The following is a 27,103-nucleotide window of genomic DNA, read 5'->3' as shown; positions in this document are numbered from 1 at the left end:
TTCATTTAAAGCATCCGCAACTTGCATTCAATTTTCGTTCCCATAGAAGATTCATCTCAGTTGCGAGAAAGTTGCACTAAACTTCGTGTATGACAGCTAGAAGTTTGTTTGTTTCAATCCACTTGCAATATGGTTGAGTTGCACCTTACGTATCATCTAACAAAAAAACATGGTCTAGCAACAGTTTGTTTGTTTAAAAGGTGTTTCTCAAGTGTTGCGCGGATGTTTTTGCAAAAAGTTTAGATTATTTCAGGCGTGGCCTAATTTCGCTAGTAATGAACTTGTATTCTGAAGGGTGCAGTCAAGTTATTGGCAACAAGCTTTGATCAATCGGCCATGTGGTCGCTTTTATAGTGCATTGGCGAAGCAATTGTTCGAAGAGCTGGTGGAGTAGTGAGTAGAGATGAAGATTGGTGATCTTGAGGTCGGAAGTTCGATTCTCGTTCATGTTTTTGTTTTCATTTTTTTCTTTTAAGTATTTTGCAACAAATAGGCAATTTCGATATTACTTAAATATGTTGCAAACAGACTCCGCCTCTTGCGCTTTTTGCGTTGCTATTCAGTGCAATTGTAAGTCATAGTTTCACCAATTGACAACTCAGATTAGTTTCAAGAGAGAATTTTTTTCTTGGGTAGCAACAAACTGTGCTGCTTGGGTAACATTCCTTCCCTCAATCCCACCTGACTGCAAGGACGTGGCCGGCGCCGTTATTGACCTTGTATAAATAGAGGCACTGAATTATGCACACTGAAGAAGATTATGGCCAATCCCAGCTGAACTTCTAGTTGATTCTTTGTGCATTTTCACTGACTTCGGTCAATCACGGAATAGCAACCATTGATATGTGTAGTCAGTCTAAGCTAAGCTAAGCTTCGTTGGTGTTTCGACAAATCAATTTTATGAATTTGGTTTACTAAATTTTTACTTGTAGCTCCGACGTTTTTCAAAATTATTCTGTATAATGTCCAATAAATAATGGCAATTTTTTTCAGAGCTGAAACGACCAATATTTTAAATCAATGTGGCATTAGAACCATAGTCTTTTGTTCTTCAATGAAAACTTGCAAAATTTGTGTGGAGAAAAAAAAACTATACAAAGTCTATAAAGCAGTCATTTGAGGCATCGTGTAAAACTTGTGGGATCACTTGAGATGCATGCAAAATCATTAATATTAATCAGCCATGTTTTCCAGTGAGATTTTTGGAAAAATTTCTTATCTTCAAGTGAAAATTTAGTAAACAAAATTCATAAAATGTTTTCGTCAGAATTCCTACAAAGTAAGAAACATAAAGAGTTTTGATAAGTCTTGTAATCCCAGAGATATAAGCCTTTACATGTTTTTTAGGGAATGACCCCAAACTTTCGCACGGAAATGTAAATTCAAGGTCAATCTTACCGGAATCGGAGTACAGGGAAGCGGCTTCGTCCTCGGTGCTGCATATGGGAATATCGGGCGGATCGGGCCATTCATTATTGGATTCACTTTTCCTATTGCTGGGTGTGGACTCCAAACTTGACTGTGAATCGTTGACGTTCTTAGTGCCTTTTCGCCTGCCAATAACCTGAAATTGGAAACGAAATGAATATTTAAATAATGACTGAATTTTCAGCGCGCGCGGTGACATGGACAAGTGAATGGAACTCTCAAAGTGATGGCGGCGTCAGTTGGCGGGAGAGCGAAGTTTGGGGTTCAAATGAATTATAGAATAGACACATCCATTTCCCACACCACGCCGACAACGCTTTGAATATTGCACGAAACCCTGGAACAATATTATCATTGTTGATACACTTTCTAGGACGACGACATACCTATCTATTGCCTAGTCAGTGCACTCGACGACGACTGAACTTTATTGTGTTGGTTATTCCGAACGTGTGGTAAAACCGTGGGTTGGAAGCACGACTGTCAATGTCAATTTTCATTTGGTTAATTTACAGTTGCATTCAACTATGTGGGTTTTCTGTAGTCAGGATAATGGAATATATGTATACTACATATTGGCTATGTAGGTTTGTTGGAATATTGTGCATTGCAGCACAATCAAAGTTTGGCATTTGTTTCTCAACTCAGAAAAACGCTATCTATTTGTTTAAGCAGATTTCAACTTACCTATGATCCTGCATTTAAAATCATATTTCAGGATCTGTGAAAAGATTTTAAAAACCTTATTGAGGCATGACGTTGATAGAGAATAATAAAATAGAAATTATCAATTGCGGAAAAGTTCAAAAATTTGCAAAATTTCAATTTAGGTCTCACTTGTCCATTTGAAAAACAAATAACATGGTATTTCGAAAGTATAGGGTGTCCGCAAATTATCCGTACAAACTTTGCAGTCATGGCTCTATGCAACTAAGCGGAATAATTTCAGTATTCTTGCATGGTATCATACATTGACCTATTATATTCTTCAGCAGTAAGTTTCGCACATTCCCGATTTCAAATATTTGTAAAACCAAGACAAAAGTGTTGAAAGGTCTTAGAGAGAGCCGTTTTTGAGCTTTTTGACGGAAGATAAAAGTCCATAAAACTCACAGTGTTTGAACAGATTCATTTTCTATTTCCAGCCTAACTTGAAGCCAAGGAACTGTTGATTGCTACAAACAGTATTACAAAATTTGGATTAATCTATTTCAAATTTTAGGTAGAAAACGTCTCTAAAATGATTAGCGGCCCTCAGGAATAACGTCTCCAAAAAATTAAAACTTGCCTATCTCAGAAAAAAGCATTTATTTCTAAATTATTTTAAATTCTATTTTGTGTGAACATATGGATGTATTTAAAAAGGAACACGGTCATTGATTTCTGAATCGTTTTAAATGTGAGATCATCTTTCCCATATTGTGTTGTTCGGATAATTTACGAACACCCTGTATTCTCAATCAATAGAACGTTTTCGACAATTCTTCGGAGACTGCGATTCGGAAGAAGTTGGAACTACAGGTCGGACTCGATTATCCGGAGACTTGATTATCCGGCGACTATTTTATACGGAAATTTGTTTTCTTCTCAAGACCCCTAATGTTCATAGAACAAATGATTGGAAAAAATCAAGGATATCAATTTCAGTGGTATATGAGTTGTGAAAGATCTCCCAAATCGATAAGCCCTTGGAGCAAACAATACATTCTATAGATTAACTATATAGACGCATTTCACGCCAAATCGTATTCCGATCTGGCAGCACGCTCTCAGGTTTTAATGAAATTTCATGGATATGTAGACCTTGACAAAATAAGGCACATTGCATACCTAGTTTTTCCAAAATTGATCTAGACAATCATTTGAAAAAAAGGCTAAATGTTTTACCCGGTTTTATTCAAAATACTGTAATCAAAAAACGGCAACTCCTACAAGTTTTGTATGGATAACTTGTAGATAAATGTCAAATATTTGGAATAAAAATACTAAAAAAATCTAATTTGTAGTTTCGCTAGTCCCTCGGTGGATTACTTTGATTTTAGTAGCAAATGAAAGGGTATAGTTTTTACTTCCATTGGTCCAAATTTGAAACATACCGATTTATTTTTGTTATATATAAAGTTGCATTAAAAAATACCATTATCTGTGTTACCTCAGGGACGCCAAAAATCTTGGACGAAGCATGCGAGTCACATGTAGTAGATTAGATATTTTTCTTCAAATTTGCAAAAAATGGAAGATTTCTAATAATGCTTCCAAATTTTAACTTATAAATTTTAATGTTGTCGTGATGACAGGGACTTCAATGAATTCATCAGATTTAGTTCAGTTCAAATAAAAATTTAACTTATAAAACTCACTTTGATAGCATTCATGCCAAAAGTAACAAATATATAAAATTTTGTATTACTACTAACAGGAAATCAGAGCATTGTCTTAAGATAAAAACTTTTGATCGGCATACAAATTTTCCGGCCGACCATTATGCTGTACCAAAATTGCTGTAATACCGGAACCTAGTCTCTGCAGAGGATACAAAGTTTATGAATTAAGATGATTTGTAAGCCACCTTCCTGGTTAAGTACTAATGAATTACACAGAATATCCAGTGTTTAAACAGTGGAGCAAATGTCAAATAAAATTATTGATTGTTTTTAGCCCTGTCGTCCTGCTTAGTCGCGCTTAGTCGACGACTAAGAAGCTTTTCTCAGATTTTTTTTTAGAATTTTTCACCCGAAGTCATAAAAAATAATGAGCGAAATCAACACGCCCCATAAAATATCAATCGAAATTTCCAACCTGTACCTACCAATGCTCTGGAGTAATTTTACCTTATTTAATATAGAACTTCATATAGAACAGTAGCATATTACCGTCCTGTAGAAAATCAATCGAAATTTACGAGCTGTTTCAACGCCTTAGAGTAATTTCACTATATCTTTCGGCCTGTAGAACATCGATTGAATATTCCAGGCTTTATCATCGATCTTGAGTAATTTGACCTTCTTCCACGTAGATCAAAATTGAAAACTCCAAGCTGTATCAACGCCCTGGAGTAATTTTACTTTGTCCCTATAGATCCGAAGCATTCTAACGCCCTGTACGACATCAATTTAAAAATTAAAGCTTTATCAACGCCTAGAAGTAACTGCACCTGTAAAGATGAGTAAAGCCCACTACTAATTTGACCTTGTCTTAAGTAGATCAGGTGCACTTCAATGCTCTGTATCGATTGGAATTGCCAATCTGTATTGACACCTTGGAGTAATTTGACCTTGTCTAACGTAGATCCTAGATCAGGTGCATATTAACTGTAGGACATCAATTAAAAATTACATGCTGTATCAACGTCCTGGAGTAATTTGGACTCGTGTCATGTAAATCATCTTCATATTAACGCCATATTCGATTTTCCTTGTCTCACGACCTTGTCCAATGGCCTTGTCTTACGTAGATCACGTGCAACTTAATGCCCTATATCAATTGAAAATTCCAAGCTGTATCAACGCCCTCTGGAGTAATTTAAGCTTATTCCATGTAGATTAGGTACATCTCAACGCCCTGTTAGACATTAATTAAATATTGCTAGCTTTAGCAATGCCCTGGAGTAATTTGGCCTTATTTCACGTAGTTCGGGAACATCTTAACGCTTTGTAAAACATCAATCGATTAAGCTAGATCAATGGTCTGAAGCAATTTATTTATTATTTTGGTGAGTTCTTTCCGTTTTTTATGTTGTTTATAATATCTATATGTTGTCTCATATTATTTTTCCATTCTATTTATCAAACAATTGTGCTACTTTTCCTCGAATGTCGTTTCCGCGAATGACAGTTCCCCGAATAACCCTTTTCCTCGAATCTCATTTCCCCCAATGAACTGTTCTTTCGGGAAATGGGACAGGGTGCGTACCAGATGACTGGTCCTTTCACTACCCTGAAATGTAGGAAGTTGTGAAACGGGATATTCGTAGAACAGACATTCATGGGACTGACGTTCGAGGAAATGACATTTGGGGAATTAATATTTAGGGCAAAGTACCCGGGCAAGGTCCAACATAGAAAAGAAAGCAAGGCGTAAACATATTCTGTTTTCAACATCAAGTTGATATCATAATATGATATCAATGTGTCATTGAAATATTCGATATCATATTTTGTTTTCGTTCTGCTATCATTTTAAATATTTGGTAAAGTTTTCATTTTATATAATTATAAATTTATTCGCGCTGCATGTATAAACACTATGGGACAATAAAAATGAGACATTTATATTGTCGCAGACTCTGGCTGAAAATCGAACACTTCTTCTTTAAGCAAAAAAAAACAGTTCAAACGTTCTAGATGTCCTGCTTTTAGAAAACTCAAAAAATTCTTTGTAAACTCAATTATTTGATTAATTTTTTTAAAAGAAAAAATATATATTTCTATACGTAAGCTTCATTTATTACTTTACGTTCAGACATAATCAAACAATCGAAACATCGAATCTTGAGTATTAATTAATTTATGTTTAACTTTAAAACTTTTCTTTCTAGTCATGTCTTCAAATTTTCCTAGTCTGACATGTCTGAGAGTACGCATAATGTTTCTTTAAAAAAATGTTTCGAGTTATGGTTGAGTAATTATCGCTGAAACGCGGTTTGTGTCATATGTAGTTCACTTGAATTTTATATAACTAGAGGAGAAGCATTTTGGTTAACTCGAATTGCTAGACCCTAGCTTGAAAGTTTGCAAAAAGCTCAGTTTTTGATAAATTCTACATATGTATATCTTCACGTATCTTTCTTCTCATATATTCCTTGAAACACAAAGCAATCTTAGAGGCATCGCATGCAGGAAAGATGTAGTCTAATTTGAAGTAATTTTGGTGGCCTTTTTGAATTTGGCTCCATCTTGAATTTTAACAGAAAAACGTGTTTCACCGTTAGCGCTTCGTTTTGAATTCTGAGTTCAGCATCAAAAAGCTTAAAATAACTGAGTTAGAGTAGCTGCACAAATTTTGAAATTTTAGGCAGACACAAAAACGTTATCAAATAAACGGTTCGGTGTGCTTTTGGATTGGCACTTGATGATCCGTTTTACACTGAGTGATAGGTTCCACAAGACTGAGTTTATTTCATGGATTGAGATTTCTTTTTAAAGGACACATCGTAATAATCTTAGTTGTAAGACTCTAGGAAATAGTCACATAGTATATACAGTGGTATATAAGGCATTGTTATGGTAGATTCAATTGATACAATTGATTGTTGTAAATGTCGATACTAAACAATCCGCTGGTGCTAAGCCTTCATGCACACATTGAACGTTTAAAATGCTGTTTATGCTAAGAAGTGAACTACTGAACTTGTTTTTGAAATCATATAGCATTACAAGCTTACAGTTTTGCTCTTAATACCATTCTTTCTCGGCTTATTTCAAGGAAAATTGCCTACATTTAGGCGTATTATGCAAATTTTCATAGTTTAATTTTGTAATAAAATAATCAAAAATCTACTCGAATTGTAAGATTTAGATTCAGGAGACCCAAATTTAGTAGATAGTCATATCAAACCTGCTTTGTAGTATGGTGAATAATTTCGCCCCAGTGTCTCATTCTCAATTTTTGATAATAAAACTAATTTTATGATATGTTTAATATTATGATATTATTAAATGGATGACATAAACTGGTAAAGATCAATGAAGTACCGATTCGATCGAAATTTATTTGATAATATTGGAATTTCAAAGGACAACACAACGAAAAGTTGTTGTTAGGAAAAGTATATAGGATTTATAATTTTACGCGCCACTGTGGCCACATGTAGCTGAGTTACCGAAATGATGAACCATTAATGGATACACGAGAGAAGAATCTCGATCGAGTATCACGTGTGCTCTCGCAGCATCATTCCGTACAGAAAAACGAGCTAGAATTTAGTTGTAAACCGACCGTCGAGATAATCGGTTACGATCTGTGGATCGTGCGTCCCTTTTGATACCTAGAAATACAGTCCATACAATTAATCTAGTTTCTAATTAACTACCGTCACCAGTATTCGTCGCGTGTGCAATCCAAAACTCTATCTTTCGCGGGTGTTTTCACTGAAGTGCGAACCGGGAGTTTCCCAAACAGTTGTAAATACTGTTTTTCCATACAAAATTCCCAAGTTTGGGGGTCTGTATCTCAGCTTCTGGTATTCCGAATTGGCTGAAATTTGGATGACACTACACTACAAATAACTTAAAGTTTTGTGAAACACTGGGTTCACTAAGTTTCAGTCATTTTCCGAGAAGTTTCAGAGGGTTTGTCAAAGAGAAAAGTAAGTAACCGAGAGATTTTTCGATTTAATTGAAAAACGGTAAGTTTAGGTAGGTTAGTTTCTTCGGCGAAGTTGTTCACTTTCGGAAGTTACAGCTCAGCATTTTTTTTAATTAAATCGAAAAACCTCTCGGTTACATACTTTTCTCTTTGACCAACCCTCTGAAACTTCTCGGAAAATGACTGAAACTCAATGAGCTCAGTAAACACAAATCTTAGGTTATTTGTAGTTTGTCATCCAAATTCATCTAATTCGGCCTACCAGAAGCTGAGATACAGATCGCCAAACTTGGACATTTTGTATGGAAAAACAGCATTTGGTTACTAACTTTTGTCACCGACTGTATATCCTGATCCTAGCCACTACCAAACTATTCTAGATGTATTTGGCTTAGAGACAAGGAATGTACAAAACTGGAGGCGATATACGTACATTATTTATATGAAGAAAAATTACATACAATACAAGGGTAGAGATATTATTGCGAACTAAACCGAAATATTATGCGACCTAATTTATTATAGTGAATTTGACAGCTGCTACATATTGATTCGACATACATTGTACGTGTATACGGGCTGAAACAAAATATGTAAGTCATTGGAATAAAGGATTTTTGCGAAGAAAATTATCAATCAAACGATTCTATGTATCATGTTGTGCGGGTGTGATGCAAATTGTATAAATAAACGACTTTTTTCATTGATTCTTATGCGACTTCTGGTTGTCTGGAACCCTCCTCATATCTGGTTTTTCATCTGCTATATCAACTTGATGTTTGAACTTTAGACTCAATTTTAGGCAAATTATTTTGAAGACATTATTACATTATTTTTTATTTTCAAAACAAGCAGCTAAATTTTAAGAAGATAAAAAGCAAGAAATCTCTCCAATAATGTCCTTCACTATCAGATGGACGTTTATAGTTTAAGCTCAAACATAATCTTACTGAATCATATAATGAATTCTTGCAAACTCCTGTGCATGATTTGTAAGGCAGATAAATAGTATATAACATTTGATACATGATTTTCACGCAAAACTTGGACTGGATTCTCACAAAATGTTGAGTAACATTGTTAGTAGGATTACACAGATTCCATACCATGATTATCACCAAATATGGGACTATATTCTGGGAATGGTTCTCAATCAATTCTTATTGATTTTCCAACAAAATTCTGAAATTTGAAAGTTTAATTTTTATCTAGCATAAACTCTAGATACTTAACATCATATGAGTAATTTATTGAAATCTCTCTCATCGTGACAACATGTCTACTTGAAGGTTTAAAATAACGAGCTTTTGGTTCATGTGGAAATATTATTAGTTGAGTTTTGGAAGCATTAGGAAAAATTATACATTTATGCAAGTATGAAGGCGGAATTCTGCCCGGATTCTCTCATCACTCGAGACTTCCTCCATAATGAAATGTCATCATTTTTTTTATTTTACCATAAAATTTGGAACAGCTGCATTAAAAACCGTTGGCCCGCCACACAATATTTTAATGTTTGGCGCGTGATTCAGAAAGATTGAGCAGGCCTGATGTCGGTGATGCTAATCAAGATCAATAATCAACATATCCACTACATAATGCCACCCTTATTGAGCCTCAGGTAGAGAAACTGAAAAAAGAAATCTTTATTTAGCATAACGCCATTTGTACTGAGTAATATTAGCTTGGAAGGACACAATACTGTGTGGGTGCCCTGTACCTTTCCACGCTCTATTTACGATTAAGCTTAGTAAGTATAGAGCTGCATCTGACCTTGAATTAGGGATCAGCTTCTACCATCCGAACAGGTCATCGTTGTGTTATTCTTAGCCAATTTATAACATCTACTGTCCATGAAACCATTACGTGCCTGAACGGCGGATCAATCATTCTGTCGAGGGAATGTTTTTTTTTTTTAAATATAGCTCAAAGATGCCTCCAACTAATTCAACTCGAACTAATAACAGCGTGTAATGTTCCTCATATCATCTAAGTTAATGATGAACAAAATGAACGCATCATTTCCTCACGTAGGCCACCTAATCTTACACTGGAGCGTTAAAGTGAGGCCCCATTTAAAAATACCTATCCCCTTAGCACATGGCGAAAATCCCTGAACGAGAAGTAATAATAATTCGCAAAAAGTGGGTCCCTTAGCACGTTATTTCAAACGAGCGGAAAGCATGCGGTGGCAAATAATAAACTAGGTACTTCCCAACTCTTTTTCCGCTTCTGTTACTGTTCATGGTGGAATTCCTTTGAGATGGGGAACACACCCTCACTCCAGGTGGTGTTGCTACTTCGGTACATATATCGGCATAAGACATCCCCGCACCCTTGCTCCACCGAATGCCGCCCATTAGTTCCATGCGGTTCTGTCCTGACACTTTGTGTGCACAGTGGTCGACATTCGTTTAGCCAAGTTCCAATTTTTTTTGCAAAAAGTGTCATAAAAAAACAGACGTTAATTTTACTGTAGAGTTTTTTGTTAGTGATTATAACTTCTCGGGGAAATGAGCTATTCGAGTAACAATAGCCCATTTCCCCGAGAAGTTTTTGGTACTCATAATTGCCATAAATTTATACCTTTCAAGGTGGTGAACGAACCGGTCATCTGATTTGCACGCTTCTGTATTTGATTCGCCGTTTTTGGCAATGTGTATTTAGTTTAGAATTACATAATATCTCTTTTTTGATAGTTCATGGTTTTTTTTTTCTAGTTCATCATCCTGCTACTGAAGGATATTATTTTTTTACTGAATCCCTGTTTGGGGTGATTTATTTCGGAAAAAAGTGTCATTCGGAGAAATGGCGTTCGGCGAAATGACATTTGAAGAACTAGAATTCGAGGAAAAGCAGCACCATCTATATTAATACATGTTGATGAATAGGTGCACTTGTAGAAAAAAAATTATATTTTTTTGAAAAAAAAAAAAAATGCAAAAAGTGTCGCATTTCATGAAAGTGCAACTCGGCTAAACGAATGTCTCAATGACACTTTGAGCAAAAAATATTCCGGAGGAATCATTCTTTAGGAGTCTCTTATCCATTTCAGAAGCTCGGCTAAACAAATGTCGACCACTGTATTCTGCCACAAGCCGTGTCCGTGTGAGCGAGTAAAATTAAATTCAACAGTGTGAAAATTCAGGGCGCCAGTAGAGGATCTCTCCTCTCCCCGCCTCAGTGCCACCGACTAACCGTCACGTTTCCCGTTTTCAAGGCCGCCCCATCCTAGTGGTGGGAAGATCCTCCTCCGACATATAGGATTCTTTTCATGGCGATAAAATTGCTTTCTAAAGACATGGTGGCACCAGCGGGAGATGCTTTCCTTTAATGAACCATGTAACGATATGTTGGAAGGTAAACGTACGAATGTTGGTTGTGTTTGGCCCATAGGCTGTATGCAAAGGCGAAGTCAGGTTTTCCATCATGATATTTTTTTTAAATAAAAATCGTCTAGAGGTTTTAAGATGTCCTTCTCATTAGATTACACTAAAAATTGAAAATTTTGAGAAATTCCGCGAGGGATATTTGTGTAGATTTCTCCGAAACATTTTCTAGGGATTCTTGAAGTACTGCCCCCGATCTTGTTCTTTTTCATTCTGGCGTTACGTCCAAACTGGGACAGAGCATGCATATAAGTTAAGTGTTTGCATGAGAACTTCCACAGTTATTAACTGAGAGCTTTTTGTCCCAATTGAAAATTATTACATCGTATGTCAGGTACGGATATACACTATGCCCTGGGCAGTCAAGGAAATTTGCAATCCGGAAAGATCCTTGACCGGTGGGATTCTAACCTACGACTCTCAGCTTGGTCTTGCTGAATAGCTGTGCAAAAATTTGAAAATCCTTAAACAGGAAACCATCTTCCATCAATGAAAATTCGACACTAATTTGAATAGAGAATCGGAAACCAAAATCGAACCAAAATCGGAAATTTAATCGTTAAACCTTGCATTCGTATTACTTTTTGATTTAATTTGGATGTATTTTAGAATTAGATTAGGTAAAAGTCAACTAAAAAACAGGTAAAAACCAACTGTGAAAGACCATGCGTCTCCACCATTAGCTCGAATAATCTAGCACAGGGTTTCTCAACCGGTGGTCCGCGGAGCCCTAGGAGGCCGTGGCGACTCTCCATGGGGTCTGCGAGGCCATTGTAAATGTGTGCCGTGCTCTTTGATCGATGAATAGACGTGAGTAGTCTCTAATTTAACTTGCTTTACTAGAGTTCATTATTACTGAATTGCAGGTTTTTGTGCGTCCTTTAACGTCATTGCAAGCCAGGTGTTTCCTTACTTGCGTTGATTAAATATTATATCAGTGTGAGCTTCAAAATAACACATCAATCCTAGAGGTATCTATGTAAGATTCCTGACATATTTTTTTATTTTTCTTGCAAGATTTGTCCAAACATCTTTATCACTAACTTCGTGACCAGAAATTATACACTCTTTCCGCTCAAACCATTGGCCGAATCTTCTTAAATCTACCAGCAGAATTTTTCATTAGATTTTCCAATGATATCTACCGTTGTTTCAAAGTATTTTAGTATTTACTGGAGAAATTTCTAATTTTTGATGGTTTACTCATAAAAAATGAGCTTTTTTTTTCCCAATATATGAATGGCTTCCGGAGCTAATTTTTGGAGCTACCTAATATATTTTTTAATTCCTGAAGAGGTCTGCTTGGAGTACTGAAAAAACATTGGAAAATACCCAAGGAAAAATTCAAATCTTTTCGAAAATCTTCAAAGAAGATTCCTACCAAAATCTTCAACAAAATCCTTTGAATGGTGGCGGGATTCCTGTCGGAAATATACGATTATTTTTATACGTAAAATACGTTTTGGAGGTTAAATATTGGCCATTTTTCAAGCAATAATTGTCAAAATTAGAGATTTATAATTACTAAACACTTCGCATTTAGAGTATTGAGATCCAGATCTCCAATTCGTATTGTTTTCAGTCCAGAATTGTACTTGGTAGACTACTGGCTATTTTTTACTGAAGTTTCCCAAAGGATCATAGCCGCATTGTATTACGGCGCAATCTTTGGGTTTGTCTGCCAAGTACATCTATTGGTTATTTGGAGGCTGTTTGGGCACGTCAGGAGTTATTCATCAATGTTAACTTCCTTTTCCCGATCAGCCTAGATAGCCGTGTAGTGTCGGTAGCGGTTGTTTCAATTGGCTAAGAATTAACACTACGGACTGCCTGTTCCGGTGGTAAAAGTTCACCTAACAGGTGACCCCTAATTCATGCGGCTTTAAGCTTACCGTGCCTAAGAATGAATGTTAGGGGGTTCTTACTAAAACCTAAACGCAAACGGAGCCTGTGGAGTACCAGGCGCCCTCTACAGTATTATGCCCTTCCTGTGCTACCCGGAGCAATGGTGCAGGTGACCTTTGTTTCTCCGAGATAATCGGCTGCCCTTCTTCAGTCTAAATAAGGGTGCGATTAGTAATACGTTGTAATTCAGTTTAAATTTTCACCTCTATGGTTTCGCATTATGCGTATTACACAGTGTAGTCTGTGCTTTTCGCCTTTGGCGACTTTTAAGAGATACCTATCTGGTTTTTTCGTTCTGAGGTTGCGAAAAGTTTAATCCTGCCTAGTTTGGGTAGTGGTTACGGCTAGGATAGCTTATTTAGACCAATCTTCAGCATAAAATATCAGCAACGATCAATCTTTGCAGACTCATGCAAATGGTACAGTTCAAATAGCGCAAAAACCTTAATTTTGTGAACTTTTATCTAGGTAACCTTGTGGACCCAGTTTTTATTACTTTCATAAACATGAAATGGCAAACTCGCGTGCTATACCTCGTGCATGCGTGCTCGTAAATAGCGCTGGCGTTGCTACACTTATTTCTGAGTTTACAATCAGAGATGTATGTGCTGTCACAATTGATATTCCTGTTGGTGACCTCAATAGGAAATACGTCTTTCGTTTTGTGGTGTATTTACCACATGATGAACCATCCCCAATGGATGATTTCAAACGAGTTGTCGTTCACTGCCTATGAAAAGGCCTTCTGCTAATTTGTGGGTAGTGATGCTGATACTCATCACATCATCTGGAGCAGCTCAGATATCAAGGTGAGAAGCTCCAGTCTGATGGAATGCTTAAGAAGTTCAAATCTTGGATTACTTATTTTAGGGAATCGCCCAACCTTCATGGTATCTGCTAAAGAAGAAGTGTTTGATATAATGCTCTATTTGAACAGAATCAGTCACGAGTTGACGAATTGGCATGTATCAGATGATGAATCATTATCGGATCATCGCTACATCTCTATATGAACATATGAATGTAATTTCGCAAACTTTGCATTTGTTATACTCCACAAACTGGGAATTGATTGTGACCAATTTCTATGAACTCTATCCGTCCATTGGAAATCCTAGTGATTTGAATCGTGCCATTCAGGTGTTCATCGTAGAGCTGCTTCCACCTTTCAATCTCCTCACGTCTGTCGGTCAAGATGCTTCCATCCTTATCCATACACATTTTGGATCGTGACACGAAGCCTTTTCGGGATGTGTTAAGTTTTTCGTAGAACTTTCGCGTTTCTTGTGAACGATGCAGCTGCTCCAATTCTTCAAATTCCGCTTCTTCCAGGCAGCGCTTTTTGTCTTGGAATCGGCAGGATTGCTGCTTTTTTTCTTTTACATCGCTCTTCCTTTTGTCTTGTCCTTGCTGAAACATTGCAGCCCGCACTGCACAATTCTCCTGCATTCTTCGTCGAACCAATCGTTACATGTCCTACTTTCCATATACCTGGCGATGCTCTCAGCTGTGTTGTTGATGGCTGCTTTTATGGTGCTCCAGGTTGTACCGAGGCGTCGATGCCGTTGATTGTTGATGACAGATAGTTTTGGGCGCAGTTTCACCATCACTAGATAATGATCAGAGTCAATGTTAGCGCCACGATAGTTTCTGACGTCGGTTATATTTTTCATCGATCGAAATGTAGTCGATTTGTAATTCCGAGTTCGGTTTTGCGTCGTCCGATAGATTTTGCTCACGGTTTCGCGCGTGTTTTCGTTGCCGGAAATTTTTTTTTTCTGTTTTGGAGCGTCTTGCTGGGTAGGTATTTGGGAAGGCCCAAGCAAGACGGTTTGTTTTCGGAACGCCAAGAAGTTTTGTTGACAGTGTCAGTTTTGTGTTCAGTCGAGAATGGATTACCAACTGGTGAGTTTGTTTCATGCTTATGATAACACATTTTTTCTTGAAAGCGTAACTTTTGGGCATTTTTTTAAATTATCGGACAGGTTTGGGCCGGAGGTTCTCCGATTTGCATGAAATTTTCACCAGAGGCAGAGCTCGTGGATACATGACCAAAAGTGAAATTCAAAAAAATTATAGTGGCCTATTTTCCCGGAAAACTCTAGATGAATTTTCACGATTTGTCTATATACCTCAAACTTTGAAAATTCATATCTCCTGAACCATGCATCGTAGAAAAAAAGTTTTTTAGTGAAATCGAAAGGAAATTTTTTCAGCAATCTATTAAAAATATAAAAATAAAAACATTTCTCGGAAAATTTTTCACCATGGAGAAAATTGTCGGAAAAATAGCAAAAAAACTATCGTCTGTATCATGAAAAATTTTCAAAAAAATATTTTTTGTTTCATCAATCCATACTCTAACTTTCGTCCATAGACGCCAAAGTGGTATCTTTTACCGTTTAGGCGACAGAACTGAAAAACCGATGACCACCCGCACGCTTCCCATAGGAAAATGTGTTCTATTGTGGGCATCATAACCGTGCGCTAACGGCGGCAGTAATTTACACGCATTGTAAGTGTAACACAGTAAACTATCCTTTCCTTTCCAGTCAGAAGAAGCTTTTCGTCAATCGGACCACTCTCCATTGGTCAGTTGGGTGTTTGGTGTGCCCTTCATCAGCAACGTTATTTAGTATTAAAGCTAACAACCTCTATGAAAGCCGCACGGAAAGTTCTTGTTACAATCAATCATTATGGTAACGTTTGAAGGATCATATCTCAAGATCCACTTTTTTTGAAAACTTATGAATATATTGTTAATATGTTGTTTCGGCCAGGACGTTTTTCCTACGCTGTGTCTTTTACGATACAACGGACGGCAAATCAAGCGAAAGGCTTCACTTTAACAAATTTATTACCACTGAGAGGCAGCATGCCTACTCGGTGGAGAAACGAAAGAAACTACATTCTTACAAATTCAATGGGTGCGCTTTATATAAGCGCACGATACGGCCAGACAAAACATACAATAATTATTCATTACGCGCGTACGCTTTTCAATACAGTTTGGCGCGCTGTTGGGTTGGCGCCAACTGTAGAGGCTGCACGCTGACTGGCAGTGGAATATTCCACAGCAGCCATCAATGGAACAATAGATAGCGTCCCTGAGTGTTATACAGTTGATTGATATTATATACATGCAAATACTATACTATATTCTTCCAAGGAACAATCAGAATTTATATCAAATATATAACTTTGTATAGAAAACAAAACTGAAAATTTATTCGCGCGCTTTTAGTTAATTATCTAATCATTTGATAAATTGAACAAAATTTGACAAAAGCAAGAAAATTACAAATAGCACTTTATGTATGCATAAATATCCTTTTTGCTTGGCAACTATATGATACTGAGGGTCAAGCATGGGAACCACTCACTCAGTTATTGTGTTTCCCTCACTCGACTCCACGTACAGTCGGAAGCGAGAAAGCCATTTTTTAACCAAGCCGAACGTTTCAATTTCCAGTGCCCATTCTGCTTCTTCGGCGAGCACTCAGCGAAACAAAAAAACGGCATCTGATCAGTCGAATGCAATACCAAAATTCGGACAAAGACAAACATTTGAAAAGGGCTCAAGAGGTCTTGAGCCTTTTTTCAGAAACGTTGCTGTTGAGCCCTTTTTAGCCCGCCCACGCAAACTAACCCCACTATCAGAAAGATTGGTGTTGGCTCTTCCTGATAGTGGTATTGGTGAGCGTGATCGAGTTGAATTGGGTTCAACAGCGGCTGGCAAAGCCAATGTTTACCAATGTCGATGTGCCCTTTTGAAATGTTTGTCCAGGAATGATTGTTTACATTCTGATTCCGTTCGGATGGCATTCGGGTTCGAGTGCTAATGAGCGTTCACTGACTGGCAGTCCACACCACGGAATGATTCAGTGAGTAGGAATCCTCTCAGTCAGTTCAATGCATTCGGCGAATGGATGCAAAGTGCATTAACTCGTGCCTCGCAGATACAAGTGTATTGGTATTCACTACTCTTCGCGTTCCTTCCGATTGTCGCTTTTACACAATCGGTTTCGACGCTTTCATGCTACACTCCGCCTAGGACGGTTCAGCTATCACTGAATGTTCGACAGCAGCAGATTTTTTGCTATTTTTCATCGGTGGCGTTCGAATGAGTGAGTAAATTTTCCCATGCTTGCTGAGGGTCAGTTCCTATTACCTATATTATTAAATGTTAGGATCGTTTTCAATTAAAGACTGTTGGTCTCAATAGTAAAGGTTACGAATAAAGGACATACAAAACACCCAACAGACCAAAGAAGAGTGCTCCGAGTGATGAAAAGCTTCTTCTGACTGGAAAGAAAAGGATGGTTTACTGCGTTACACTTACAATGCGTGTAAATTACTGCCGCCGTTAGCGCACGGTTATGAGGCCCACAATAGAACACATTTTTCTATGGGAAGCGTGCGGGTGATCATGGGTTTTTCAGTTATGTCGCCTAAGCGGTAGAAGATACCACTTTGGCGTCTATGGACGAAAGTTAGCGTATGGATTGATGAAACAAAAAATATTTTTTTGAAAATTTTTCATGATACAGACGATAGTTTTTTCGCTATTTTTCCGACAGTTTTCTCCATGGTGAAAAATTTTCCGAGAAATGTTTTTATTTTTATATTTTTAATAGATTTCTGAGAAAATTTCCTTTCGATTTCACTAAAAAACTTTTTTTCTACGATGCATGGTTCAGGAGATATGAATTTTCAAAGTTTGAGGTATATAGACAAATCGTGAAAATTCATCTAGAGTTTTCCGGGAAAATAGGCCACTATAATTTTTTTGAATTTCACTTTTCGTCATGTATCCACGAGCTCTGCCTCTGGTGAAAATTTCATGCCAATCGGAGAACCTCCGGCCCAAATTGTCCGATAATAAAAAAAAATCCCCTTTTATGTAATATTAAAACAAACTTTGTATGGTTCGTCACTATAAGTGTCGGCATTATGCTATTTTCTTATACAATTTCAATATACATATATTTTTCTCTTTTTGACATTATTGAAAATTATCTTTTGAATTGTTCGACGTTGTGAATGTTGACGTATTTTTTAAAACTTCTACCATATCGAGACATAATGCACAGTAATACTCATATGTCATTTTCAAACAAACTATGTATGGTTCGTCACTACAAGTGTCGGCATTATTCCTGTTTCATATAATTTAAAATATATACATGTAATTTTCAGTTTTCGTCATTAATAAAAACATCTTTTGAATTGTTCGACATTATAGATGTTGACGTATTTTTTAAAGCTTCTATCAAAAACTTCTCGAGACAAAAATACAAAACTAGCTTTAAATATAATCGTATATTTCCCCCTTGTCTATGGATCGCATCACCGACCAGAGGTGACTCCCAGATCTTTTCCTCCCTCACTAATAAACATCCTTCCCGTGGTGATTGTGGAGATGCAGAGGTATTCTCGGTCTCTAGAAGCAACAATCATTACACCCTAACATTGCTTCTCCATCCCAACTGACTTTAAGGACATGGCCGGCGCCGTTATTGATCAATAATATTAGATCTGCTAAAATTGCACTTCGAGAGTAAGCGGAAACTCCCATCCCTTATTCATTTGGATCGTAGTGCAATTCTTACCAGTTCCGATCAATCACGGAGTAGCAACCATTGACATGTACAGTCAGTCTATGCTATGCTATGCCATGCTATGTGAAATGTAGTCGATTTGTAATTCGGTCGGGTATATGCCGCGTTCAAAACAACACCAAAATCTTGTTCGGGCGGCACACTCAATAATTGTTTTGAAGTGCGACTAAAGGTGAGCATCGCAACAACAGAGAGAGAGTACCTGAAAAAATCCTCGAATCACTTGAGGATCTGTGTTAAAAATTGTGAGTTCAGTTTTTTTCTCCTCAAAAAAAAAACGGCAAAATCGTCTCATCTTTGCATCGCAAAGGAGTTTCTATCAAGCTTGAGGATAACCAGCCATTAGAGATGCGCGACTCACTCACGAATCATTCAAAAGATTCAACCCTTAAAAAAGTGAACGAATCGGCTTTGGCAGCTGCTATGGATTGATTCGTCTTATTTTAACGTGTGTACAGAACAAAACGAAATGCACTGTTGGACTCAGTAAATAGCGTTTTATGCGAGGAAGCTCGTCAGTGAGACGATTTCGTTCGTCGTGTAACGCAGTTGTGATGTAATTCGTACAAGTAAACGACTTTTTACGTAAATTCTTATGCGACTTCTGGTCGTCTAAGTTTGTTGGGCTCAATGATGACGATGATCTTACATAAAGTAGGAATGCATGATCACTTTTTATGTACCAGCACGGAAGTAGAGACCATCGTAAACACCCATAGTCTTCCGAGGACCTTAGCGAACCTTTGCAGAAGTTTTTGGATCATCAACAATCTTTGAATAACTTGACAGGCCTTCGCAGACTTTTTCGATTATTCGTGAATCTTCGCGGAGCTTTGAAAACCTTCGCAAACCTAAACGGCATATTCCGAACCATCGCCCACCCTCACAAACATTCACACGAGCCATCGCGGATTTCCGCTTAGCTTCGTACACTTTTGCGGTTCTCTGCAGACCTCCAAAGATTTTTACTGCCTTCGCAGATTTTAGCGAAAGTTTGCTAACCTACAAGAAACATGCGCTAGCCGTCATTGCAATATTTTTCTGTTTTTCCTATAAATGATAAAAGATCTGTGCCATAACGAACGAACAATAAATTGACTACAGGTTACGCATTTAGTCTACTTTTCAAATTTTTGTAGGACTTAAACATCTGTACATCTGAACACAGTATTCCGTACACACGAAGGGACTTTCCTTGGGATTCCGTTTCCGTTTCTGAAATATTTCTTCTAAAAGATTAATTTAGTAGACTCATCTAGGTTGAAATACCACTATAATAAGCAAATTTAAGCAAACTTACGCAATGAATTTACTGAGAGGACAACTCAAGGTATTCAAATCTCTGTAGGAAATACTCCCGATATTTTCCTGTTAGAGAGGAAAAAATCACAAATTTGCAATTCTAATTGCAGAACTTTTTCACAAACCTAGTCTATGTACTAAAGCAAAACAGTTCCCATTAAATATGTTTCCAGGGTCACTGTTTTGGGTGCAATTGCTTTGATGTGCCTTCATTATTCGTTAAAACCTAATATGAAATAAATACTGAGATACATACGATTACTTTCAAGAAGAAATTTGTTCCTTTGATTTGAGGCACCTTGGACCCACACTGGCGCACAGTTTCTTAGCAAGACGGAGCCGCATATCAGACATACGGTTCATCATAATAAGCAGTTTAAGCAAAAATCCTTTTGGGCCTCCAGCGCTTCATATATAAATCCCTTCTATCATTTTACATAGGCGAATGTTCGAGACAAGGCGTGTGCAGAATTTCACTATGTCGTTGACATTTTTAAAGCTTCTTCTTCTTTCTGGCGTTACGTCCCCACTGGGACAGAGCCTGCTTCTCAGCCTAGTGTTCTTATGAGCACTTCCACAGTTATTAACTGAGAGCTTAATATGCCAATGACCATTTTTGCATGCGTATATCGTGTGGCAGGTACGAAGATACTCTATGCCCTGGGAAGTCGAGAAAATTTCCTTTACGGAAAAGATCCTCGACCGGTGGGATTCGAACCCACGACCCTCAGCTTGGTCTTGCTGAATAGCTACGCGTTTACTGCTACGGCTATCTGGGCCCCTATTTTGAAAGCTAACAAAGACATTGAACTCGATGCATTCATGATAAAATTGGACGGTATGTACTTTCTCGTAAGGGGAAAGTTATAAATGAAAACCATTAGAAAAAAAAATAGTCTGAACATATTCAATTAACCAACAAACAAATAAAATTTGTAACCTTGATTTATGACCAAAAAGTCGGAAAAAGAAGCAGGTTACTCATACACAGTGACATAAGCACCACTTTCTGAAGAAGGGTCATTGTTACAGTTTAAACCCGGCCAGAGCTTCTTTAACAGGGCCGATTGGTTTTCCCAAAAACGTATTAAAACTCGATCAATCATTGCCAAATTAACCAATCAATTCTACTCCTTGAAACCTAATCGTACCATACTTTGGATACTATAAAAGAGCACTCGAAACTACAGTCACTCTATTCACAGTCTGGCGGACTACAGTTAACTTTCCCTTACTCGATATTCCGTATCTCGATACCCGAGCAGAAGAAAATAACTACTGAATACCAAATTGAGGTATTCCATACCAGACAATTTCCAATACTTACAACCTGAATGAGGTATGAATGAGCCCTGCATAAGAGGTAAAATACCTCAAATAATACCTTCTGCATATTCTACGAATATCAAGCTGATACTTAGATCAGGTATTGTAATACCTAAATAATACTTGATAAATTTTCATATAAAAGTTAAATTTTTCAATACTATTTCAATACCTCCAGCAGTCCTCAATAGCTGTCGAATACCAAAATGAAGTATTTTTAATTGTTTTCAACATTTTTTTCAAATACCATTATAATACCAAAATGAGGTATTGATAAATGAACAATACCTAATTCTGGTATGATACCAAAATATGGTATGCATAAGTTATTGGCGAGTTATTCTTTCCTCCTCGGGTATCGAGTTAGAGAGCCATAGTAGAGATGGTCGGGTCTCGGGTTTGAAAATTTTTATTTTTTCGGGTTCGGGTTCGAGTCGGGTTTGAAAGCTAAAAAAATATCGGGTACGGGTCGGGTTCGGGCTTGAAAAAAATCGGGTTTAGTCGGGTTTGGGTCGGGTTTGGTGAGAATGGTTCACAAAAAAACAACCTGAAAGCTTCCCTATGTATTAGAAACGATGAATTTATCATCTTTTCGAACTCGGGTTCTATTCGAGTTTTTCTTAGAAAACATTTTCGGGTTCGGGTTCGAACAGCGAAATTTTTTCGGGTTCGGGTCGGGTCCGGGTTTGCTTTTTAATTTTTGTCTCGGGTTCGGGTCGGGTCCGGGTTTGAAGGAATAAAATAAGTCGGGTACGGGTCGGGTTCGGGTTTGCAAAACGTGAAACCCGACCATCTCTAAGTAAAAGTTGGTTTTCATGGCTAACTCGATGGTCCTTTGGATCGCAGTTGCATTGGTTTAGTGTTCTGTAACTCGATACCTCCCTAACTCGATGGTCCCTTCAATATCGAGTAAGGGAGAGATGACTGTATAGGGGCCAATCGAACATGGCACGTAGAGAGCTTAAATCAGTAGGCAGTAATATCTTTACAATCATATTTGAGTCAAAGAATAATAAGAAATCATTCGCATTAAGGTGATAGTTCATTGAGCACGTAAACATAATGTTGCCTCCCACTCGAGCCACCCGCTAATGCACCCTCTCGAGCCGCCCAACAAGGCGGAGCACAATGTTATGTGCGTCGGCCAAAAATAAATCATCATGTTCCATGTATACCTCCACCCATAGAATTATATAGACAGTATTACACGTTTCATACAAAGGTATTATTGTCGATATGAAATAATCAAAAATTTCATAAAAGCTCAAAATCACAAATTATTTCATTTGGTAGTGAAAACATGTTTTTTGACTAAAATTTTAAGCATTTTTCACACCATGCGTGTGTTGTTTACTTTTTTTTTGGCAGTTTCCTCCTCTCTACTCTCGCTTCTCACGGACGGAGAAAGTTGCCATCAGTATGCATTTGAATTCTACAGTGAATTGTACTGTATAATATCCATTTTTGCTGTAAATTGCCTGGTCACGGTGTGTTTCGTAGAACAACTTTATTACAAAAAAATAGGTAAGTCTGAAACTTCGCCACAATAAAGTCTAGGTTTCTCGCGTTCATTTGCTGCAAAAACCAAAAAAATCGGTCGGGGGGTCTAGAGTAAATTTTTTTTTGTTTGATTTCGAGAGACTTACATAAGGTCGGTTCAAATTTTAAAAATGTTTGAGATTCCAATCTTTCATATGTTTCTTACCATCCTTACTATAAAATAGTGTTTTCAGCAATTTTCAGCTTTCTAGGTGCTGATTTAAAGGTGGTCCAGAGACAATGTAGGTTTACATATATGGAAATTACTATGAAGAAATTTTGAGATATGTTCCAAACACGCTTGAACTGTAATGTAAGTACAAACTTGTTATCCCATTGTAAAAACTCATTCTTCAAACCATAATAAAGAAAATTGCTGAAGAGAGAAATTCAATCCGACGGATAGCAGAAGAGATATGCATGAGTTTGTTTGCTAATATTTAGCTTAATATGGGATTATAGCCCTGCAAACATGTACAAAAATCCCAACCCCATTTTAGCCTCAAATTTTTTGCTAGTGAATGTTATGTCTGATTATTGTAGTATATTCTGACATTACTTTGCTATCCAGGACAATTGTTGTCATATTTTTTTTACTGTCCTAAATAATGTAATAAAGCAAAGAAGTTCAAAGGTTTTGTCCGCCAAAAACTAGAAACAGCGTCTGATTGTCGTATACTCTGGTGATAAACTTTCCACCTTCAAAAAACACACTTTATTGTTGAAAATTTTAGTTTGTTTGGTATCAGAAGATGGTGGAGTTTTTAGAGAACGTGTTTTTCATGATCACAATAAAATATTTTGCTAGGGTCATAGTTTTGAGGGCATTTGCATCTTATAGGTTTGATATGCCTTCATTTTTTTTAAAGTTGAATAAAAATAAATAAGGAGGCCTATAACAGATTTTTGAGGATGAAATTTGTTCCTTCGGTTAGAGACAACTTATATCAATACGAGCTCATAGATTTTGAGCAAAACGGAGCCGTTTGTCACACTTATATGAGGGTTCAATCAAAGCTCTCCAAAATGAGCCGTTTTTTCGAAAATATGTTTAAGTCTCCAATGACCCAGGTATGAATCAATTCTATCATTTGATATGCACGTATGCTGGAGAGAAGGCTTGTGAAGAATCTCACGCCATCGTTGATGTGTTAGAAGCTTTCATCACACAGATATTGAACCCGACGTCCGCATGATAAAATTTGAAGGGATGTTTCCACTTCCTCTCTGGTAAGGTGAAAGTAACAGATAAAAATCATGTCCAAAGCGAAAAACTTAGTCTAAATAGATTAAACAATACAAGTAATGAATAATATTTATGTTCCATTCACATTTTCCATGTAAAAACTACCATAAAACATGATATGACGATTTTTGCATTTTTTATGGGCCATACCAAAGACAAATTAAAGACCGCCAGGTCCCTTGCAGTTGCCCGATATTTTATGGCTCATAAGGTAATCTAGAATGCCGTGAAAAGTGTACTGCGATCTGCCAAACTTGGTTCTCTAGATTTGTGATCTTGAAAATTCGAGGTTTGACCTCGATGCATCTTCACCTTAGGATGAGATCATAAGTTTTGCGAGAAATATTCTCTAGTAACTTCTTACATCATTATAACCAATTTAAGTACGCGTGGAAAATAATTAAAATGACGCTTGAGATAGTTTTGCGACTATACGTATATCATATGTCATTTATGCTTATTACAGCTCATTTGACCAAGAACAACTTTACCTTCCATGCCAAGGTGTGCAAATGGTTTGACCTTGCAGTTCGTCCCGTATCTCCAAACGTACGTCCAGGTCCGTCCCAAAGACACATTAAAGACCTCCATGTCTCTTGCAGTTGCCCAAAATTTTATGGCTCATAAGGTAATCTAGAATGCCGTGAAAAGTGTACTGCGATCTGTCAAACTTGGGTACCTTTTGCACTACCGAGGGACCAAATGCAGTACTAGAAATGGTACCCAATCTCAGGCCGAGTGTGACGGACCTGTCCGTCCCACTCGAGCTTGGTACCACTTCTAGTACTGCATTTGGTCCCTCGGTAGTGCAAAAGGTACCCATGTTTGACAGATCGCAGTACACTTTGCACGGCATTCTAGATTACCTTATGAGCCATAAAATTTTGGACAACTGCAAGACACATGGAGGTCTTTAATGTGTCTTTGGTACGTCGGTACAAAAACACATATGCATAAGTACTTCACACAAAATAAAAAAAAATGTTCTGGACCCCCCGACCGATTTTTTTGATTTTAGTCGCAAATGAAAGAGCAAAGTCTAATTGTTTTTAGTTCGAAATTTCAGACTTACCTATTTTTTTGTAATAAACTTACTCCACAAAGACACCGTGACGTGTTTGCATTCAAAAACTGGTAATTTGTGAAAAACATATTATGGAATGCTTTCAGTTAAGAAACCACCCCTCTACAATACTTCAAATAATCATTTTTTGTGATCGCTCTCGAAAACACTGTGAGAAGCAAGGGGGAAGTAAGGTGCCATATTAGAGGCCATTTTGTTACTCAAAGAGATATGTCCTTAACGAGGTTTTATCAAACTAATTGATGTAACACAAAGTAAATAAATAAATAAATAGATAATATATCCGATAAACGTTATTTTAAGCCTCCATTGTATGGAAATTTACACTGAATACTTTGATGGTAGTAAACTAGTGCTTTTCCGCTAGTCCACACAAATTTAAAATTGTTGCTTCTTAGTAGTTAGAAACCTTTTCTCAAAAGCAAGTTTTTGATTACTTTCACAAAATGTGTAAATTATTTTTTGCTTAGAATGAATTACATCACTAATATTTCTAAATATCACTTAGTACGTACTTAGATCTATACTCCAGGACGTTTTTGAATGTAGAAAACTTCCGTTGGAATCACAAACTAAGACAGTCTAAATATATGAAACATAGTCTACTCGTTATTTCTATGAGTCGATGGACTCTTCAATATTGACTTATGGATAGATTATGCAAGTAGATCTTTAGATCTATGGTTCCGGAAGTTCTTGAAGACTGTTGTTTTCTGAACATATATCAGAATCTTGAATGACCCAGGATTTTCTCCATAAATGTTTACCTAGGTTTTACTTCCTTGAAATATTTTCATAGTACTGCATCAATAATCTTCCAATATGTCATTTATAATGCATCTGTATATCCAAAGACCTATATTACAGCAATTTCTTGGTTGTTTTGGAGCATTGTTTGAATAGAACGCTCTATGCTACTTTCTGAGCTATTAATTGTTTGCATATGTAAATATTATGCTTGTAGGTCTGGAGACTTTATTTCAAAATTTTCTGGAGTTCAGGGCAGGTATGATCACAAACTTTTTTTTATAGGTTAAACATGTTTGAACAAAATTACAAGAGATCAAAGCAAATCATATTGTTTCCTCAAAAATTGTTAATTTAAGTAATACATTAGTTTCCATTGAATCGTCTTCACGCAATTTACTATCTCACTACACATATATTATGGTGTCTATACTTCTACGTAAAAAGAACTCTAGATCTCGTTTCAGTGTACCTATGTTCTGTTATTCCCAGTCACATCATTTCTCCGAGGGATACGAAGGGTATCGTGCCCGTATGATTGAATTTGTCCTTGCCGTGTGTGCCCAAACACAATTTTAGCATTTTTATTCGCCATCAGCCTCAATGACGTAGTCAGGATAACCAGAAATGTTGTTGGGTAATTTTCACCGTCATCGAGCTACATACATTTATGCTCCGGCTAAGCATAAAACAATGTGCGAAGTGGATAATCTCCAAGCTTTAGTTACAGCATTGTTTTGTTACCCGACTCGTAACAGGAGATGCGCTGCTCTTGAGAGAAAAGAGAAAACGTGCTGCAAATTTTACATTTCGAGTATTGTTTTTTAGGAAGTTTTCCCAAGGATATGTGAGCGGAATGTTGATGCTGAAACGGTGATGATGATGCAGATGATGACTGTAATGATGTTGGCTCGTTATGAAGGGATGGTCAGGCCAACTTCGTCGGGAGGCAACGATGGGTAGCAGGAATGAGCTTTTTATGATAGAGCTCAACTCGAAGCTTGACGGCGGCAGGATGTGAGGATTGTGTTGTGCTACGTGTCTTTCACGAGGGAGAACATGATGAACGAATGTAATAAATTCAACAGTTCACAATGAATCAGCTCAGTTTTTTTTTGGAATGGAATAAAAAAAAACTTTCTCAGCCGGTAATAAGGTAGTTGAAAAATTAAGGCGCTTGATATGCATGCCAATTTGAATACTAAATAAA

General features: G+C 37.1%; 1 protein-coding gene across 5 annotated transcripts in view; it reads right to left on the bottom strand.

The window, feature by feature from the left end:
• The window catches only part of LOC5577722 (rho GTPase-activating protein gacF), a 410,293-nt gene that overhangs the window by 108,556 nt on the left and 274,634 nt on the right, over nt 1–27,103 (bottom strand). For all 5 annotated transcript variants that reach the window (XR_002500441.1, XM_021844557.1, XM_021844559.1 and 2 more), the window contains one exon: nt 1,399–1,564. Coding sequence is in view for 4 of the 5 variants with exons in the window: in XM_021844557.1 (XP_021700249.1) it covers nt 1,399–1,564 (166 nt within the window). In the remaining variant the exon portion in view is untranslated. The remainder of the gene's footprint in view (nt 1–1,398; nt 1,565–27,103) is intronic.

This window comes from Aedes aegypti, chromosome 2 (assembly GCF_002204515.2).
Source record: "Aedes aegypti strain LVP_AGWG chromosome 2, AaegL5.0 Primary Assembly, whole genome shotgun sequence".
NCBI classification, from domain to species: Eukaryota; Metazoa; Arthropoda; class Insecta; order Diptera; family Culicidae; genus Aedes; species Aedes aegypti.
Note: the sequence above shows the minus strand (reverse complement) of the source record. Positions and strands in the feature narration are given on the sequence as shown.